Source organism: Lissotriton vulgaris, chromosome 9, assembly GCF_964263255.1.
Source record: "Lissotriton vulgaris chromosome 9, aLisVul1.2, whole genome shotgun sequence".
In the NCBI taxonomy this organism is placed as follows: Eukaryota; Metazoa; Chordata; class Amphibia; order Caudata; family Salamandridae; genus Lissotriton; species Lissotriton vulgaris.
The window spans coordinates 1,049,322,772-1,049,338,293 of record NC_141697.1 but is presented as its reverse complement, the minus strand read 5'-3'; the positions used below and the strand labels follow the sequence as shown (position 1 = coordinate 1,049,338,293).

At 46.7% G+C, this 15,522-nt stretch overlaps 1 protein-coding gene across 1 annotated transcript in view; it reads left to right on the top strand.

The window, feature by feature from the left end:
* The window catches only part of LOC147692776 (platelet glycoprotein IX-like), a 43,541-nt gene extending 28,685 nt beyond the window's left edge, over positions 1-14,856 (top strand). The window contains exon 2 of the mRNA XM_086936829.1: positions 13,396-14,856. Within this exon, the coding sequence (XP_086792955.1) occupies positions 13,397-14,035 (639 nt within the window). The 5' untranslated portion in view covers position 13,396 and the 3' untranslated portion in view covers positions 14,036-14,856. The remainder of the gene's footprint in view (positions 1-13,395) is intronic.
* The last annotated feature ends 666 nt before the right edge of the window (positions 14,857-15,522 follow it).

The following is a 15,522-nucleotide window of genomic DNA, read 5'->3' as shown; positions in this document are numbered from 1 at the left end:
GGTCCAGAGCTAGCATTTTAGCCAGCTTAGTGTTATACAGACGGGTCATTGGGTGGTTGCGTTCATATTGCGCTTCTGTAAACAACATCTTTTTAATGTTGCCCTGGACCAATGATTTACGGGATGATGATGATCTCTTCGACCCAGTTACGCTCGCTGATGAACTTTTCCGCATTGATGTCTCACTCTCTCCCACACTCTTAGTGTGGCTCCCATGGGGTGTGCTGCTGACATGGGAACTGGGTGTAAGTGAAGTGTTTGAATCGTCTTCTTCTACCTCCTCGTCATCAGCAGATGACAAATCAACGTTTTCATTACGTGCAATTCCGGCTTTCTTGACCGCCTCTAGGTGCGGAAACCATTCGACAGCGTGCCTTCTCTCAAGATGACCTCTCTGGCCTCCGGTACCATAGTTAGAACCAAGCTTACCACGACTAAATCGAAGCTTACAAAGGCTACAAATGGCTACGTTTTCCTTTTTTGGGCAAACACTAAAGAAGTCCCAAACTGGAGACTTGAAATGTCTTCGGGGGCCGGAGGAGGCGGCGATACTGGTGGTGGTGGTCCTGCTGCTAATGACAGATGAAGTGGAGGATGTGGATTGCCGAACTTCAGTACGTTTTGCACTTTCACCACCACGAATTGAGGTCGAGGACGAGGTGGGTACCTTCTTGCGAAGAAATATGGAAGCGGTAGGTTTTGGTGTACTACTTAACTCCAAATCTAATGATTCCATTTCCATTGCCTCCTCGCCGACATCATCATCACGCTCAGCAGCTTCTCGGGATAGGGTCAAAATGTCTCTTTGCTGCATGCCCGGTGGGGCTGCAGTGACCTTTGTGATGACTGGCTCGTCGTCATCGTGAGAGGCTTCATCACCAGCAGTATCTGTCACTTCTTGTTGAGCCTCATCACACTCCATAGGTTTGAGTTTTTGGACGACCTTCCTTTTACGCTTAGGTACCGGTGTCAGATCATGGTGTGCCTCTGCCTCACTGTCAGACCGCAGTTGTGGTTCCCAAGACAGATCACTTGCACCAGAACGAGGTGGGCTTGAAGAAGATGTAGACACCCCCCTTGATCTTTTCCTTGCTAGGGATGTGGAAGACAATGAATGATCATCAGGAGGAGTGGCTTCCAATGATACCTCAGCTTCATTGTCGATTTCCAAATGTGCCCCTACTTCGGGAGGAACAACTATTATGGGCACTTGTGAACGTCCATGCACCTTTGCTTGCGCATCTCCTTTTGCTGCCTCTCCTTCCACATGTACTTGGGCGTGTACTTGCACATGGTGTTGTTGTTGCGGCTGTGGTTGTTCAACACTTGTCAGATGAGTTACAACAACCTGTGTTGATTCAGGGACATTGCTGCTACTTTCTTGCGATGAGCCAACATCACTGGTCGATGGTGATTGGAGAAGTACACTGACTGCCTCTGAAGCACTCAAGGGCTTTGACTTAAGTTGGCGTGGTGGTGGAGGCACTGAACCCAATGGAGCAGGGGTGCTGCTCTCAGGTTGGTCCCCAGCAGATCCTGCTGCTGCAGGCGTACTTTTTTTTTTGCTCCCAAAAAAAGTGGCGGGTGGCACACCAGCCTCCTTGGTAACTTGCTTCTTCTGCTCCTTACTAGCAACTTTCTTGCTAGAGGAGCTACGGAGAACTTTCTTTGGGGGCGGGGCCATCTTCTTCAGAGCAGGTCAGACAGCAGGCCGCAGTTGCACGAATTGTAGAGTTGTCTGAGGCCAGACGTGACGTCGCGTGACGTTATGCTGCACACACACACCGCTGCAGGACTTCTTCCTGGCACTGGTGGTTCTCTTGAGTCTTGTGCACCTAAAAAAAATGGAAGACAGAGGAACATCAGTTCAGTTATAGAGCACAAAAAAATCGAAAAACACTGCAAAATCAGCACAATCCCAATCCATCCATGCCCTCCATAATGTTTAAATTCAAGACAACCCACAGAAAGACTAGGCCCATGCTAGACTCAAATACCCCTGGTGAAAAGGCCACAAGTACAGGCCCAAAAATCGAAAAACACTGCAAAATCAGCACAATCCCATTCAATCCATGGCCTCCATGATGTTTAAATTCAAGACAACCCACAGAAATACTAGGCCCATGCAAGACTCACTACCCCTGGGCATAAATAAAGGTTGAAAAGTAGGCAAAATGGTTGGAGGCCTAACAACAAAGCCTGCATTCAAAATGGCCACTTGCCTGCCAGCACATGGCCAGTGCCTGTAGCTGCACTCAAAATGGCCACCAGCCACATGGCATGTCCCTCCCCATGAACACCCCCAAAAATCGAAAAACACTGCAAAATCAGCACAATCCCATTCCATCCATGGCCTCCATGATGTTTAAATTCAAGACAGCCCACAGAAAGACTAGGCCCATGCTAGACTCAAATACCCCTGGTGAAAAGGCCACAAGTACAGGCCCAAAAATCGAAAAACACTGCAAAATCAGCACAATCCTATTCCATCCATGGCCTCCATGATGTTTAAATTCAAGACAGCCCACAGAAAGACTAGGCCCATGCTAGACTCAAATACCCCTGGTGAAAAGGCCACAAGTACAGGCCCAAAAATCGAAAAACACTGCAAAATCAGCACAATCCTATTCCATCCATGGCCTCCATGATGTTTAAATTCAAGACAGCCCACAGAAAGACTAGGCCCATGCTAGACTGAAATACCCCTGGTGAAAAGGCCACAAGTACAGGCCCAAAAATCGAAAAACACTGCAAAATCAGCACAATCCCATTCAATCCATGGCCTCCATGATGTTTAAATTCAAGACAACCCACAGAAATACTAGGCCCATGCAAGACTCACTACCCCTGGGCATAAATAAAGGTTGAAAAGTAGGCAAAATGGTTGGAGGCCTAACAACAAAGCCTGCATTCAAAATGGCCACTTGCCTGCCAGCACATGGCCAGTGCCTGTAGCTGCACTCAAAATGGCCACCAGCCACATGGCATGTCCCTCCCCATGAACACCCCCAAAAATCGAAAAACACTGCAAAATCAGCACAATCCCATTCCATCCATGGCCTCCATGATGTTTAAATTCAAGACAGCCCACAGAAAGACTAGGCCCATGCTAGACTCAAATACCCCTGGTGAAAAGGCCACAAGTACAGGCCCAAAAATCGAAAAACACTGCAAAATCAGCACAATCCCATTCCATCCATGGCCTCCATGATGTTTAAATTCAAGACAGCCCACAGAAAGACTAGGCCCATGCTAGACTCAAATACCCCTGGTGAAAAGGCCACAAGTACAGGCCCAAAAATCGAAAAACACTGCAAAATCAGCACAATCCCATTCCATCCATGGCCTCCATGATGTTTAAATTCAAGACAGCCCACAGAAAGACTAGGCCCATGCTAGACTCAAATACCCCTGGTGAAAAGGCCACAAGTACAGGCCCAAAAATTGAAAAACACTGCAAAATCAGCACAATCCCATTCAATCCATGGCCTCCATGATGTTTAAATTCAAGACAACCCACAGAAATACTAGGCCCATGCAAGACTCACTACCCCTGGGCATAAATAAAGGTTGAAAAGTAGGCAAAATGGTTGGAGGCCTAACAACAAAGCCTGCATTCAAAATGGCCACTTGCCTGCCAGCACATGGCCAGTGCCTGTAGCTGCACTCAAAATGGCCACCAGCCACATGGCATGTCCCTCCCCATGAACACCCCCAAAAATCGAAAAACACTGCAAAATCAGCACAATCCCATTCCATCCATGGCCTCCATGATGTTTAAATTCAAGACAGCCCACAGAAAGACTAGGCCCATGCTAGACTCAAATACCCCTGGTGAAAAGGCCACAAGTACAGGCCCAAAAATCGAAAAACACTGCAAAATCAGCACAATCCCATTCAATCCATGGCCTCCATGATGTTTAAATTCAAGACAACCCACAGAAATACTAGGCCCATGCAAGACTCACTACCCCTGGGCATAAATAAAGGTTGAAAAGTAGGCAAAATGGTTGGAGGCCTAACAACAAAGCCTGCATTCAAAATGGCCACTTGCCTGCCAGCACATGGCCAGTGCCTGTAGCTGCACTCAAAATGGCCACCAGCCACATGGCATGTCCCTCCCCATGAACACCCCCAAAAATCGAAAAACACTGCAAAATCAGCACAATCCCATTCCATCCATGGCCTCCATGATGTTTAAATTCAAGACAGCCCACAGAAAGACTAGGCCCATGCTAGACTCAAATACCCCTGGTGAAAAGGCCACAAGTACAGGCCCAAAAATCGAAAAACACTGCAAAATCAGCACAATCCCATTCCATCCATGGCCTCCATGATGTTTAAATTCAAGACAGCCCACAGAAAGACTAGGCCCATGCTAGACTCAAATACCCCTGGTGAAAAGGCCACAAGTACAGGCCCAAAAATCGAAAAACACTGCAAAATCAGCACAATCCCATTCAATCCATGGCCTCCATGATGTTTAAATTCAAGACAACCCACAGAAATACTAGGCCCATGCAAGACTCACTACCCCTGGGCATAAATAAAGGTTGAAAAGTAGGCAAAATGGTTGGAGGCCTAACAACAAAGCCTGCATTCAAAATGGCCACTTGCCTGCCAGCACATGGCCAGTGCCTGTAGCTGCACTCAAAATGGCCACCAGCCACATGGCATGTCCCTCCCCATGAACACCCCCAAAAATCGAAAAACACTGCAAAATCAGCACAATCCCATTCCATCCATGGCCTCCATGATGTTTAAATTCAAGACAGCCCACAGAAAGACTAGGCCCATGCTAGACTCAAATACCCCTGGTGAAAAGGCCACAAGTACAGGCCCAAAAATCGAAAAACACTGCAAAATCAGCACAATCCCATTCCATCCATGGCCTCCATGATGTTTAAATTCAAGACAGCCCACAGAAAGACTAGGCCCATGCTAGACTCAAATACCCCTGGTGAAAAGGCCACAAGTACAGGCCCAAAAATCGAAAAACACTGCAAAATCAGCACAATCCCATTCCATCCATGGCCTCCATGATGTTTAAATTCAAGACAGCCCACAGAAAGACTAGGCCCATGCACCACTCACTACCCCTGGTCAAGGCCCCAACAACAGGTCAAAAATCGAAAAACACAAAATTTTACAAAAAAAAAAAATCGAAAAACACAGAAAAATCAGCACAATCCCAATTCATCTATGGCCTCCATGATGTTTAAGTTCAAGACAACCCACAGAAAGAATCAGTCCACCCACCACTGAGTACCCCTGGGGAAAAGGCCCCAAAACAGCCCAAAAATCGAAAATCCCAAAATTTTAGTTGCAGCAACTGTAATGCCCCAAACAAACTTACTTGTAAAATTTCTAATCCAACAGTGATCCAAAGAAAGTCAAAAAGGCCTCAAATCCAAAGATCCAGCAGCATCCACAAAAAGTAATCCTTCCAGGTCCACATCCGAATGAAAAGTGACCAGGAGATGGACAAAGCACTGGGAGGAGCCTGCTGAACAGGAACAGGAAGTTGAAGACTATGGGGCACTTCCTTCCTCCCACCCCCCTGCCCCCCTCCCCAAAATGGACTCCTCGCTAAAAAAGTGCAGGCAAATGTCAAACTAAGGAGTTATTCACATAAAAATCATCATTTCTAGAAGGTTTATGCTGCTTGCTGGTGGATTTCTTGTGCAGAATTGCAAATTTATATTTTCGCTCGCCGCATCTCAAATCTCGCAATTGCGAAGTACCGCGAGACGTGATCTCGCCGTACTCGCGTTGACAAACTATCGCTGGCAAGCCGCGATGACGTAATCGCGCTCGCAAATTCCCGCGGGATCACACAGCAAGATCCAAAATGGCGCAGCACTCGCAAACTATCGAAAAAAACAACTCGGCAAACGATGATAAACGCCGCGCGCCGCAAAAATTGTATCACCAACGCCGCGCGCCGCCAAAAAAATCCGCTGCGTGCGAATTTGCGGATTTTGCGGGAAATCCGCAAATCTCGCGGATTGCGGATTTCCCGAAAATCCGCAAAATCCGCGAGCGGAACGGATTTTCCGCCCATGCTTAGTATGACCTCTCAGGGCGTGCCAAGGAGCTCATAGCAGAGAGGCCGGGTGAGCAACATGCCACAGGAGGAGACTCCACAGTTGCCGCCAACACACCACTTAAAGACCTGGTTGAGGACACCATCAACCCTGCAACCTGCGTGGGGGTCACTAGGCTGGACACCTCCCGACCCACACAACAATCACAAGGTAAGAGCCATGCAACTGCGACCCCGTCCCCTAAGAATGCCCATGCCCCCCGAGCTAGACATTTGATAACCCCAGTAAGGCAGTCCTTGCACATCAGAAACGCACTGTTGCATTGTGGGACCAGTAGTGTGACAATAGTTCCCTGATAGCCACACACAGCCAGAACTGTCAAGCGAAACATATCCCTAAAGCCAGTCAGGGAATGCAAGCCTGCATGCATGTTGCAACATCCCATGTGCAAGATTCATATCAATAATCATGCACCCATTTACAAAACAGGTGCTGCAGAAGCAGAGACAGCGAGGCACTCCATATCGAGGAGACCCCAGAGGAGGCGGAGGGAGAGAGCCATCCTGCCCCACAACCTGGACCGTCACACACACCTGTACCTGCACCAGTACCACCACCTCGACATGCAGACAGGGCCACCCCTGCAGCCACAGGAGGAGTGCAACCACCCCATGCGTCACACATGGCAATGGAACAGGCCCCACCACCACCCAGGAGGCAGACACGCCGCACAGCCACTGTGCGTTCGCAGGCAAGCGGCCGGTTGAGGCAGCAGCGCAATGGGGGCACACGAGCAGAGAGGGAGCAACAGACCCAAGATCCAGGGCTAGGGATCAAACACCGGATGCTAGCTGTGCACCGCAAGCAGGCACAGCACATGGCAGCCATGCAGCTGCAGCTGTACAAGACTGCACGCAATGTGAATCAGCTCACCGAAAGTGTGCAGGAGTTGATTGCTGCAGTGAAGGAGAACAGCCAACTGATGATGTCGCAGCAGGACATCACCCGCCACCACCGCCGTCAGCATATACCAGGTCACACCACCTGATCGGGAATGCAACATCCCAGCTGTCACGCCGGTCCCTGGCAATGCAAATTCAAATGGTGCAATGCAGCCAGGATGTTGCAAGGGTCCTGGAGCAGGTCACCACCGCAATCCAAAACCAACAGGTGTGTGGCCATGCCCATGCAAGGGGGGGTGATGATGCCAGTGAGGGCACATCGATCCTGAGCAGCCTGTCTGTGCCGGTGGCACCAGAACGACGCTGCAGTACCAGGCCCAGTGCAGCATCACGGCCGGACACTGCCGACGTGGATTTGGAGAGGCGACAGGGTGCGTCTGGCAGGAAGTGCCAGTGAATGGCTGAATATTAGCAGCAGTGCCATCCTGATGTACCAAGAACGCCTGCTCTGCACTCAAGAGGCTGTATGATGCAATACAGCAGTTATGTTGTTTGTAAAATACAAAAAAGTTCTAGACCTTGTTCGAAAAATAGAATGAGAATTTATTTATTTTGAACTCAAATATTACTCATGTCATTATTTCATGTGGCTTGCAAGAGTGCAGTGCTGTGTGAGGGGTATGGGTGCACTAAAAATAGTTCAGTGTAATGTTGTTGCAGCGCCTGTGTCCTTCTGCAGGATTCTCCCCGCGTGCATGATGCACATGTGCAGGTGGCCGGTTGTCCCCCTCCGACACACTACCAGAGATCTCCACAGGTATCCTCCGCTTGGTAGCAATATTGAAGAGTATGGCACAAACGGCCATGATGCGGCAGCAGACCTCAGGCTGGTATTTGAGGGCCCCACCAGTCTTGTGTAGGGTGCGGAATCGGCTCTTTAACATCCCAAATGTCCGCTCAATTACTTTTCTTGTGTGAATGTGCGAAGCAGTGTAACACCGTTCCTGTGGTGTAGCAGGGGTGAGGTATGGGGTGAGTAGGTACTCACGGAGGCTGTAGGCGCTGTCACCTGAAGGATGGGAGCAGAGGGTCAGTGCCTGTTATGCGCAGCTACATGGTCTTGACATACTGTATGTGGGTATGTGTACTTACCTAGGAGATGTCCTTCGCCAAAGTCAACCCTGGCCTAGCGGATGTGTATGCCGCTGTGCCTGAAGATGAACGAATCATGCGTGCTCCCCGGGTATTGGGCCACTATGTCAGTGATGAATGTCTTTGCATTGCAGACCATCTGGATGTTCAGTGAGTGGTAGGACTTGCGTTTCCGCTACATGTATTCTGTCTCAGCGAGTGGGCAGATGTGGGTGTGGGTACAGTCAATGCAGCCAATTACATGGGGGAATTGAGTGGTGTTATAGAAGTCAAGCTTTGTTTGGTTTAAGTTCTGTTGGGTGGTTGGGAAGGTTATGTAGTGGTGTATCCGGCTCAGCATGGCATCTAGGAAACTCCGTAGGCAGCGTGACAGTGTGCTCTGAGAGATCCCCCTTCATATGCAACTATCCCCTGGAAGCTTCCGGAGTCCAGGAGGTGCAGGCAGCACAGGACCTGGACATGGGTGGGCACGGCATTGGTCCTCCTTGTTGGGTGCTGCATCAGGGGGTCAAGGTCTCGGATGAGCTTAGTTATCATTGCCCCATTCAGCCTGTATTTGGAGTAGATCTCCTCTTCAGTCTGGCCCAGGAGTGTTATCCGCAGCCGGAAGATGTGCTCCTGGATCCTGCCTGGAGCCTCAGCCGCCTTGCCACAATGTATAGACGTGGCATTGTGAATGTCCTCATGCTCCTACTGTGTCTCCTTAAGTGTGTTTGTTTTACCCCACACCTGTTTCTTGTTAGGAAATGTTTTTTTTTAACCAATTGAACTTCATGGTTACCACCTGGTTTGACTTTTCCTTAAATTGCGGCTCGCATTTAGCGATTTAGGTTTTTTCGCAATTTGCGATGTTTGTTGAATTGAATTTGCGATTTAGTTGTGAATTCTCAAAATAATTTGTAGAATAAGTGGAAAATCGCTGTTACAGATTCGCTATGGGGGTTCCACATTGATTCTGCGAATTTATGTTTGCGAATTCGCAATTTGCTGGTTTTTCGCTTAATGACTTGCGGGAGCAGAAATTGCGATCGCAATAGCTGTTTCGCAGCTATTGCGATCGCAATTTCGGTTGATGAATCTAGCTGTTAGTCTTTACATTCAGTACACAGGCAAATGTATGCAGATAGATTTTACATTTCCGTAATGCCAAATCATAACTTTGAAGGGATGGGAAGGCAAATTGTAATTACTGCATTAAAGAACTCAAGTAAATGATGGATAACATTTAGCCTTCTGTCATAATTTACCCAGTTACAACTTGCACACAAAAGTGTCTTTTCACTTGCACATTCATTGCATAATATCTTGCCACAGTGCGCTAGAGTGGTACTGCAGCTGCAGACGCCTTACTTGTCTGTAGTGTTACCTCAAAGAAGCATTAGAAGAAAGGCAAGCAAAGCTTCCACAGCACACATGCACACACACCGTCAACCACTGCAAAGAAACGTACTCATTGGATATTGTATAAGGGGCTTTTTGGTTCAACCATCTGTGGTAGCTCTGATTGTGACATACCACAGCATCCAATTACAGCTTTCCTTGTCTTATTTATTCCTAGCAGCAGCACATGTCCACGTTTCACTGAAAACTTTCTCAGGCATGGCTATATGATATGACCTATTTAATTATGAACTTCCAACTTGATGATTACTAACTCAGATAATGAATATATGAGGTATAAGGAAACAAGTAACAGCAATGATACCTGAAGTAAATAGAAAATCCCATTTGAACTCACTCTCTTTTTTTGTATTGTGCTATGGAGAAGTAACAGTTTTTAAAGACTGAAATATAGTGCCTCGTTTTGAAAACAATTGTATTGGATAAAAGTAATATTTTTCAACTTGTACACAACTGCAAACTTACAGTTATTCTTTTTTTGCAGTTTTTATACAGCATGACTCAACCAAAAGGCTTTGGAGCACTTTCCATGAGCATCAGTTACATTAGACAAGGTCACGGTTATAATGTTTTTAGCTACAGGGAGATTAAACGTTTTTTCCCCGAATCTCAGAATGATGAGCTAACATCGAGACTCGAGCCTAGTTCCTCCACTCCAAAGTAAGCAGCTCTGTACATGACACCACGATGCTTTATTGTGCTGCGTGCTTCAATGATACTTATCGTCAGAAGAAAAGGAGACTTTATAAAAAGGCAGCTTACCTCACTATAATGTCCAAATGTGCACACGTGCCATGTGTACGCTGCCAGCATGGATCTCACCAGTACATATTGACCCTCACACTAGCTACCAGGAAGGATGCCCGCGAAGAAGATAATCAAAAACAACAGCCATTTTTTGTGCGCTTTAAAATAATGTGCATATTGCATGCTTCACCCGCCCGCACTATTTGAATCCACTGTGCGAGAGCTTGGGGTTCTTTGTGTTGAGATCCAATCGAGACGTAGCTCTTAAGAAGTATATTAAGATATATAGCATGAAGGCTGTATAGGGGATTAGGCAAGTCATCAAGGCGCCCCAGTGAAAACACAGAGAGCTGCTATTGCTGCCCCAGCCCACAGCCTCAGCACACAGTGGATTTTGAGTGAGAATTCGGATGTACGCATGTCATACTGGCCATGTCCAGAGACCCACCAGTCTGTCATGCGTACTTTAACTACACAGCGCTACAACAGCCACAACCCCTCCCTTCTTGATGGCATTTAGAAATGCAATGGCTGCCCAGCTCTGCCACGATATGAAGCCTACCAACCGTGTGTTTTATACATATGCACGGGATGGCCCTGCATGGTAGATTTACAGGAGGTTTAATTGAACAATTATATTCAATAAGAAACCCCAAGAAACCTTTTATCCACACCCCAGGTACCCTGTGAATAAAAAAGCCTTTGGTTATACCTGTAGGTATTTTTAACAGTATATTTTCGAGTGGATCCCTGCTTATTCAGTTTGATTTAATCTAAGAACTCCCATTCTATCTCTGAAGTCCGCCCTGGTGGTATCATCCTATCCGGGTGGGGCTAGGCACCGATGATGAAGCATGTCACGATAAGTGAGTGAGGTGCCTACTCCAATATTTTTGCATATGCAAGAGGTTTAATGAGGAAAATTTTCGATAAGGTTCATAAGTCATCCATCCCCCAAATTTGTTAAACATTCAAGTTGCTTTTTGTGTGTGACAAGTGTTTGCGATTACCATTTTTATGATTCACTATTTGATACTCACAAACAGCAATGTACAAATATGTGTTTAACACATTATGCAATTCCAAGTGGATAGCAAATAAACCTACCTCAATAATATTCACGAGATAGGTCTCGGTTTCTCACCTATTGGGAATCGCAAAACTCACAGTTATGTTAGCTTGCTGGGGTCAGTAGACCACCATTTCTGTGATGGCACTTCGATAAAGCATTCTTTTTAAATGCATCTTGTTTTCCTTAAAGGAAAATGGGAAGCTTTTCAAAAAGAAAAATGAAAAGAATAGGCAGTGGTCTGTGGAACCATTGCCTGCTCTTAACACCTTAACCACGGCGGCCATTCCGCCGCGGTGCAGGGCGTTCCATTGAGTGGGCAGGGCCTCGTCGGCGAACGGACGTGCGCAGCACTACGGAGGTAGTGCCCGCGACTGCCGTTGGCCGAAGGGCACAACAAAAGGGTTAAAAAATGTTTTTCCAAACATTCACAAAGAGGATGGGGTCCCATTTGCGACTGGGTTACCACCTACTTGAAGTAAAATGTGAATTTTTTACGAACACATTCTGGTCGCAAAGCAGTTACACATACCACTGCGATTCGGTATTAGGACGGGACAACCTCAACACGCCCCTTCCTAATACCAAATCGCAAACTCAATTTGCAATTTAGTAATAGGTTACCAAATCGCAAATTGGGCCGTTGTACATTAAAAAATGTTTTTACGTTCGCATACGGCATGATTCTGATAATCGGGCCCTTTGAGACTACAAAAAAGCTTTGCACATCTGGCCCTTAATTGCATGATCATGTTTTACTTTTTTTAAATAATATTTATTCATTTTACGCACAACACAACATAGAGCTGTAAATACGTCATAGCAGAGTATAAAATATCGTAATCTCCATTTGCATTCTTTTGCCCACTGAGTGCGGGGGCTAATCGTCATGTACAACATTACTACCAATTAGTGACAACAGTAATTCGCCTCAGAAATGAACAGCACATGTTTCTGTACAAAGCTGTATCAAAACATAACTTTAAAGAAATAAACTGTTAAACTTGATACCACCTTACTAGTGTGCTGTCATATATGTGCTAAGATTATGGGGCAGATTTATGACGGACTTGTGCCACGTTTACGCCGCCGTTGCGTGACGCAACGGCGCGGAAACGTGGCGCATCCCTGCGACCTATTTACAACGTGACGCATCTAGGCAGATGCTTCACGTTGTAAAGCCCTGCGCCACATGGAACCTGCGTCAGGTTTCATGTGGGCGTTCTGTCGCAGGGTGGGCGTTCCCTCGTAGAAAAGCCCCATAAAACTGACACAGTGAAATCTACAAGATTTCACTGAGTCAGTTTTACGACGCTGCTGCGTCAAATCCTTACGCCTGCTTGAAGCAGGCATAAGGAGTGACGCACCACGTTATGTATGGGTGGCCTCTGTACATTGCAGGAGTTGCGTCGCACTTGCGATGCTACTCCAGCAATGCGCCGCCCGTACACCACAAGATGCGTCACGCATCTGCCCTTCCTTGCACTATGGTGCGCCGCATTGTAAATACGACGCATCTGTGGTGCCGCAAGGAGGGAATCGCGTGACGCATCAGTTCTGGCGCATCCCTGCTGATTTGCAGAGATGCGCCAGAACTCATAAATCTGCCCCTATGTGTATTGGTTTTACTAAACGGATTTTCTGTTCTGCACAATACATCTCCTTTAATTACCTGAAAATGCAGGGGTAACACCGCAATCTCGAGGTGATTTTAGACAAGTATCCAGGAGCTTTTTGCAGACTCAGAAAACATGAAAAAAGCCCCGAAAGGAGCAATGTTTTGACCGTTATTTAAAGAATTACCGGCCCAAAACATAGGATTGCACGCTATTATATTGCTGACTCATCCCTTTCCACTGCATTCATCGGTTCGGATTATAATAAAATCCAATGTTTCTCAAACAGAAAAACACAAAGAATTTGTCTGGATGTAATATTATAAACTAAAAGAAACAACAGTGCGTTCAAATATGTCAATTAGGTAATTGGCATGTGATCCATGTTTTATGGCATGGGTTAAGTGTCTGTGTAGGTGTACAATTTTTTAAATAACTTTTTTGTTGTTGTCTTTTTGCAGAATGCGTTTCTGTCCGTGGCTGGTCCTATTAATGCTCGCGTGGCGAAAAGCCTGCAGTGCAGGTCCCTGCCCCCACCCGTGCACATGCACGCTTCTGGGAGCCCCGAGATTAAAAGTCAACTGCAGTTACAGAGGCTTGGAAGAAATGCCTTCCCTTCCTAATGAGACAGAAGAGCTGTATCTGCAGGACAACCTGCTGACGTCAGTACCTCCTGGGAAATTGGACAGCCTTCAGGCTCTGACCAAGATCAATTTATCCAGCAACCCCTGGCACTGTGACTGCAATATTTTGTATTTGAAACTCTGGTTGGAGGGCCAAGCCGCAAGCATGTTTGGAGAAACCCTCTGTTCAAGTCCTGCTTCCCTCTCCAAGAGGCCCGTAGCGCAACTCGCCAGAGGCGAATTAGCGCCCTGTTCGAAACATAGGACCTCTTGCTCTGACTTCATGTTCAACGATGCATTTCTTTTCACCTTGGTCTTCCTCTTGTTTGCCCTCCTGGTTGTGTGCATCTCAATCTCCAGGAAGCTGTATTTTAAGATGGAGGTTAATGAGGAGGTCATAGAGCTTGACCATGTGGTAAAGCCGGCATTTACCGAGGCCCGAAAGAGAAGAACATTTTCTCTCATGCAACGGTGCTGATGTGCAAGTTAGACTTTGTAAAGAGTGTTGAGGTAGTGGCGGGACCCATGAATAGCTTCATGCAGTGCTATTACTTGCAAGACGTTGGCACTAGTGCTCTGGTTTGGGATTGGGACTTATTTTTCATCATCCTACAGTGGCCCAGAGAACAGAGAAAAAGCAAAGAGCAAAGAAATAGAAAACTACCAACACAGTGGCAGTGGAGAAAGCAAAGCTGAAAAAGAATCTGAAAGAGTGAGATAAAGGGACATAAAGTATGGTTGGTGGATGAAAGAGGCATGAGGTAGATCAAAAGCAGACCATCTTGATATTCGACAATACCAACATTTGGCTGGACAAGGTGGAGTTCCTGAAAAAAACTTTTAGGCACTTATTTTCATACCGATTAGGCATGGTAAATCCATTATAGACTGTCTGTCTCAAACACTCAGTGGTGGACATTTTATTGAATGTGTCTACAAAGAGGTACATGAAACACGATAATGGGGCTGCACCACAAAACGCACATCCTCAAGAACACTTGCATACCCAAGTGAGTCCCAGTGCCTAGTGCCCTGACTCAGTGCAAAAAACTCATATTGTAAAGTCTACATACGTGAACATTTTAGTCAATGGAAACTTGTCATCGAGGTATTGGACAATGAACCCTCGAGAAATCACAGCATTCAAAGCCATATCAAAGATTATATGTGGTATGTGGGTAGCTCTGTGCCACTGTACATTATTGTTACTCATCAGGAAGGGAATGGACCTATTAGATGATATGTTTTAAGAACCAGTCATCAGCCATTTGTCCCCCAACAATAAAAATATTGACAGCACCTGGTTTCCATCGCCTTAATATATTTTTTTGAGTTAGTACGTTAACATGTAGTGCACTCTGCTATGAGGTGTGAATTACAAGCAAGTTGGATCTACCCGAGTTTTCTCATAAGAAGACAGCGGCAGTAGCTATCTTTAGTGCTTTCCTCACGTGGCCATATCTTGTCTGAAGTATCAAAAGCAGAAAAACTGTTCTGCCTTGCCAACAGTGGCGGCTCCTACGATAAGGCGGAGGAGCATCACTCACCGCCTGAGAACAGCAAAAGAAAGGGAAAAATTAAATGATAATTATCATCTTATTTTAGTTTGTCCTCCTGCTGTGGAAGCTTGCTTGAGGGAGTGGGTGGGGCTGAAGAGCAAGGGTGGAGTGGTAGAACCCTACTTCAGAGCGCAATGATTGTTTGATCAGCCCTCTCAGGCCGCCCAAAACCAATCATGCGCACTTTGCCCCTTCTCCATGCAGGCTGCATTACAGCCCGCATGGCATTACAGCCCGAATGGAGAACATGCCCACCCCTATAGCCCCTGGCTGAGTGCTGTGCAACAGAACTCAGACCAATCACAACGCAGCATTGCAGCATTGTGATTGGCTGCTGGGAGAGTGAGAGCCCTGGTGCTTCCTACTTCCTGTTTCTCACAGGGTGCCAGGAAGAGGCCCAGGATAG